This window comes from Staurois parvus, unplaced genomic scaffold (assembly GCF_062004578.1).
Source record: "Staurois parvus isolate SC_StPar_1 unplaced genomic scaffold, SC_StPar_1.0 ptg001432l, whole genome shotgun sequence".
Lineage (NCBI taxonomy): Eukaryota > Metazoa > Chordata > Amphibia > Anura > Ranidae > Staurois > Staurois parvus.
The window spans coordinates 3835839-3841838 of NW_028319228.1; the positions used below are offsets into that span (position 1 = coordinate 3835839).

Genomic DNA, 6000 nt, shown 5'->3' on the forward strand with positions numbered 1-6000 from the left:
TTTTGCACTTGACAGACTGCATCATATTTTGCCTCATGCACACGGGCGGTTTCAGAATCAGCAAAAAATGCTGGTGTATTTCCATGTCTGGGAGAGACCGCTGCATAGAACTACATACAGCCATATATGACCATGGGTGGCAGAACTCCGCAGGCATCTCTCCCAGGCGTGTAATGATGCCCGCAATTTATGCCTTAAACCACTCAGCTGCATGAGGCCAATTTTATATTATTATTACTTTTAAAGTATTTTCAGGTCCTCTGTGTAATAAAATAATACAATTTCAGTTCTGCATGTGCTGCGTTTTAGCCCATGTGTACAGAAGTTTATCCTAAATTTGTGCCTACTCACACAGCAAAGGAAGTACTTGTGGATATCTAAACTTTTTTTTTTTTTTGTAGGATTGCCCTTCAATGACACCCTTATGTGAAAAGGTTCTCTCAACTCTTCCACCCTGGAGAAAGCAAAATGGACCCAACCAGTTACTTTCATTCCAACAGTTTGTTTATGATGTGCAAGAACAGTTGAATCCACTGGCAACTGAAGATGATGTCCGGAATCTAGCCCAACAGCTGCACAGCATGGGAGAAGTAAGTTGTTTCTCCTCCCAAATGACAGATTATCAGTACTACACTCCTAGTATTTAGGATTGCATGCTTAGCAGTAAAACAATATGTGTGCACAAACAAAAAAGGATATTGCCTCTCATTACCTACAGTTGTGTTCAAAATAATAGCAGTCAGACATCACTAACCTGATCAATCATTGTTTTTGGTAGAAATGATATTTCTACATGGCAAATAATTTACTAGCAGGTGTAGTAGAGTAATAGAAATCCAACAGACCCAACAGTCATGACATGCATGCTGCTGATTCTGTGTATTTGAATCACTAATTGAAAGTGGCATGTTCAAAATAATAGCAGTGTGGAGTTCTATTAGTGAGGTCATTCATTCTTTGAAAAATAGGTGGCAATTATTGCCCTTATTTAAGGAAGGAAGGCAGCAAATGTTGTATATGCTGGTTACAGTGCATTTCTCTCTGAAATTCTGAGGAAAATGGGTCGTTCCAGACATTGTTCAGAAGAACAGCGTACCTTGATTAAAAAGTTGAATGGAGAGGGGAAAACATATAAAGAAGTGCAGAAAATGATAGGCTGCTCAGCTAAAATGATCGCAAATACTTTAAAATGACAACCAAAACCTGAAAGACGTGGAAGAAAGCGAAAAACTACCATTCGAATGGATAGAAGAATAGCCAAAATGGCAAGGACTCGGCCAACAATCAGCTCCAGGAAGATCAAAGAAGGTCTAAAGTTACCTGTGAGTACTGTTACAATTAGAAGACGCCTATGTGAAGCCAAGCTATCTGCAAGAAGCCCCCGCAAAGTCCCACTGTTGAAAAAAAGACATGTGCTGAAGAGGTTACAATTTGCCAAAGAGCACATTGACTGGCCTAAAGAGAAATGGCGCAACATTTTGTGGACTGATGAAAGTAAGATTGTTCTTTTTGGGTCTAGTGGCCGGAGACAGTTTGTCAGACGACCCCCAAACACTGAATTCAAGCCACAGTACACTGTGATGACAGTGAAGCATGGTTGGGCAAGCATCATGATATGGGGATGTTTCTCATACTACGGTGTTGGGCCTATTTATCGCATACCAGGGATCATGGATCAGTTTGAATACATCAGAATACTTGAAGAGGTCATGCTGCCTTATGCTGAACAGGAAATGCCCTTGAAATGGGTGTTCCAACAAGACAACGACCCCAAACACACCAGTAAATGTGCAACATCTTGGTTCCAGACCAACAAGATTGACATTATGGAGTGGCCAGCCCAATCCCCGTATCTTAATCCAATAGAAAACTTGTGGGGTGACATCAAAAATGCAGTTTCTCAGGCAAAACCAAGAAATAGAGAAGAACTGTGGAATGTAGTCCAATCATCCTGGGCTGGAATACCTGTTCACAGGTGCCAGAAGTTGGTTGACTCCATGCAACACAGATGTACAGCAGTTCTCAGAAACAGTGCTTATACAACTAAATATTCATTAAGTGATTCAAAGGAAAGCAAAATCTTCAAACATTTTTCAGTTTATATAGTGAATGTTTGAGTTTGTAAAGAAGAATACAAACACTGCTATTTTTTTGAACTAATATTCACTTTTCTTCCAATTTTTTTTAGAGGAACACAAAGTTGATAGATTTTTCTTCATGTTTTGATTTGGAATAGAATGTCTAGTGTTCCCAATGCATTTGTGTGTATGGAAATAAAAGCTATTAGAAGGATTTTGAGCTTTATTCACTTTTTTCAACACACTGCTATTATTTTGAACACAACTGTATGTATTTACATAGGAGTAATTTAAAGCAGAGTTCCACCCAAAAGTGGAAGCTCCGCTTTTCTGCCTCCTCCCCCCCTTCACTGCCACATTTGGCACCTTTTGAGGAGGGAGGGGGGGAGCAGGTACCTGTTTTTAACAGGTACCTGCTCCCACTTCTGGATCAGTTCACCGCGGTGAACTGAGATGAAAGTTCAGCACCCCCTGCAGCCCTCTGGGACACTTCCAAGGTCCCAGAGGACTGAAGCCCATTCACAAAGCGCAGCACGCTTTGCTCATGCACAGTAGGAAACTTAGTCAAGATGACGGCACCAGCACCCGACAGCCAAAGAATTTGCTCGGAGTGAGGACACCGCTGGATGCATTGACAGGTAAGTGCACTACTATTTAAAGTCAGCAGCCACAGTATTTGTAGGTTCTGACTTTTTAATTGCTTTTTTTTGGGGGGGGGGGGGGTGACTCTGCTTTAAGAAACAAAATAAATACTTACTGTTAATGTTTGTTTATACACAGATAAACATCATGCAAAGTGATACCGTCCAAGATGTTGTGCTTTTAGATCCAAGATGGCTGTGTTCCAATGTTCTTGGAAAGCTGCTCTCTGTGGAGAACCCAAAAGCCCTTCACCACTATAGAGGAAGGTATACCATGGAGGATATCCAACGACTGGTTTCAGACAGTGATGTGGATGAACTTATACAAATTTTAGATGCCATGGATATTTGTGCACGAGACTTGAGCAGTGGGACCATGGTAGATATCCCCGCCCTTATAAAAACAGACAGCCTGCACAGGTCGTGGACTGATGAAGAAGAGGACATCTTAATATATGGAGGTGTTAGAATTGTTCCTGTGGAACACCTTACTCCTTTCCCCTGTGGGATTTTCCATAAAGTCCAAGTCAACCTTTGCAGGTGGATACACCAGCAGAGCACTGAAGGTGATGCCGACATACGTCTGTGGGTAAACGGGTGTAAACTGGCAAACAGAGGGGCTGAAGTTTTGGTGTTGCTGGTCAACAATGGTCAAGGAATTGAAGTGCATGTGCGAGGACTAGAAACTGAGAAGATAAAGTGTTGTTTACTCCAAGAATCTATTTGCAGTATCATTGATAACTTATTTGCAGCAACCTTGCCAGGACTTTTAACTGTAAAATATTACTTAAGCCCACAGCAGCTAAGAGAACACCATGAACCAGTAATGGTTTACCAGCCAAGAGACTTTTTCCGAGCCCAGGCTCAAAAGGACACTTCACTGGCAAATACAATGGCTGGGTACAAAGAAAGTTTTAGCAGCATATTGTGCTTTGGATGCCTGGAAATTTACTCTCAAGGAAACCTAGGCATGGATCATCATGTGTCTGATCTGAACATTCTTGTAAGAAGGAAACTCAGTCGACTTCTTGATGCGCCAGATCCTATGGGCAAGGACTGGTGTCTTCTAGCCATGAATTTGGGCCTTCCAGATCTAGTTGCCAAATATAATGCCAGCAATGCGACACAAAAAGATTTTACAGAGAGTCCTGTCTGCGCTCTTTTACAAGAATGGGGGAATGCTCCTGATAGCACTGTAGCGATATTAATGTCAAAACTGAGAGAACTGGGGAGGCGGGATGCGGCAGATTTTCTCCTGAAATCATCCTCCGTGTTTAGAGTGAATTTGGATGTGCATGGACAGGAAGCCTATGCCGCTAGCTGTAACAGTGGCACATCTTACAATTCTATTAGTTCAGTAGTGTCACGATGACTGACTGTTTAATTATGAACTTATCTCTACTCTACCAGTGTAACACATTTAGTTCTTATATTGCTGTATTACAAGGGTATGAGTTTGAAGTCATTAATTTATAAGCATTCCATTGATGAATGTTACATGCCCTATAAACCTTGTACTTTGTGATCTTTCTACTTTTAATAAGAATTGTTGCCTTTTATCATAGATTTTTAAAGGCCTATACTTTGAATTTTTTCAGTCCTGACTTCTATAGAATGTGCTGCTAAATACTGCCACCTGGATGGATAAAAGCTGTTCCTTTTATTGTATATATTGTTATTTTTTATCACATTAATGATGGAGGTGCACAGTTATTCATTTATACAAGGCTTACACTTTCCATCTCTATAATTTGCTGATGTATTTCAGAAAATATACCCAAAATGTAGTATTCTGCTGTCCTATTAGACCTAAAGGTGTTCTGTGAATTGTTAGAAACAGTAATCACAGTAATGTGAGTGCCTTGCTGGAGAGGGTTCAGGAGCATACTGTTTGGGTTCTGGACCTTGGAATGATGCCATGTGGGTTGTGAGGTGTTGGTGTGTTCACTCTGCACCTTTCACAACTCCACCTATACTTAATAATGGGCATACACTTGCTTTTCCTGGTTACGGGGAGCCTTTTGATGACCTTGGCTCAGAAAGCGGATTATAAGTCCGCTTCCTGAGCTTAGGAACAGCTGGATGAAACCTGTAATTCCCCACCATAGGTGCAAAGGTGACCTAAGAATAGTTGCCACCACTGCAACTCCATTAGTTTGCCTGTATTAGGGTGTAGGTAAATGGTGCCCTAAGGTTTTTTTTTTTGTTTGTTTTTTTTTTTTGCATCATGCTGTCTACCTCTTCATGACTGTCTGCATGATAATCATAAGAAACCAACTTTTAGTTTAACACACAACTAGTAATACACAAAGTACTAATGTAGAACATTTTACTTTTCCAATGCAGTCTAAAATATGACTGTGTGGCTCAGGTACACTAATGATTTTATCATTTATAAACATCTCTGAACTTGCATGTCTAAGTATTAGAGGCTTTGTCCACTTGGCAAATTCAGTGATTGATAGACGTTCAACAAAGCTTTATTTTCTTGTTTGCTGTAAGGTCATTTGCATTATGGGCATTTCCAATTAATGTGAAATCTCACTGACGTCATCTCAGGTATAGGTTCTTACAGTCACTCCATTCATTATGTAAGACTTGTATCAAACAAACACCCACTGCAATATTTTTCTGTTAGGTATTTCAGGCATCTTTTTTATTAATTATCAACAAGGGCGTGTTCATAGATTTTCTGTACTTGAAACAAACATGGATTTTATCACTAGGATTTTAACTTGCTGCCAATACTTATTGGGAATCTGTTTCATTTGTGTGCTTCCTCTTGAAGATGCATGCTATGAAATGTGTATATACAGGAATGACATTTACATTTTTAATCTTTGGTTTGTAGAACAATTTTAAAACTTGTTTTTATATATGTACATATCTATGAATAAACATGTTGCCTGTTGAAAATATTACATTTGTTTAATGCTTGGAGCCCAAATGTATTCCATGGGATAGATTTGCATTCTATGCTAAACGATAAAAAAATTAAAAAGCAAACACTGGTTTTCTAAAAAAAAATATATCAAGCATACACTCACCGGCAACTTTATTAAGTACACCTTACTAGTACCGAATTGGACCCCCTTTTCCCTTAATTCTTTGTGGCATAAATTCAACAAGGTGTTGGAAACATTCCTCAGAGATTTTGGTCCATATTGACATGAATTACTGTTGCTTTTCTATCATCTCAAACCAATCTGCCCATTCTCCTCTGACCTCAACAAAGCATTTTTGTCCACACAACTGTCACTCACTGGATATTTTCTCTTTTT

The 6000-nt window shown here is 39.7% G+C and overlaps 1 protein-coding gene across 1 annotated transcript in view; it reads left to right on the forward strand.

The window, feature by feature from the left end:
* DAPK1 (death associated protein kinase 1) overlaps positions 1-5637 on the forward strand; it is a 255031-nt gene extending 249394 nt beyond the window's left edge. Inside the window, exons 25-26 of the mRNA XM_089662124.1 lie at positions 402-590; positions 2859-5637. Coding sequence (XP_089518250.1) covers positions 402-590; positions 2859-4091 — 1422 coding nt within the window. The 3' untranslated portion in view covers positions 4092-5637. The remainder of the gene's footprint in view (positions 1-401; positions 591-2858) is intronic.
* Positions 5638-6000: the final 363 nt, after the last annotated feature.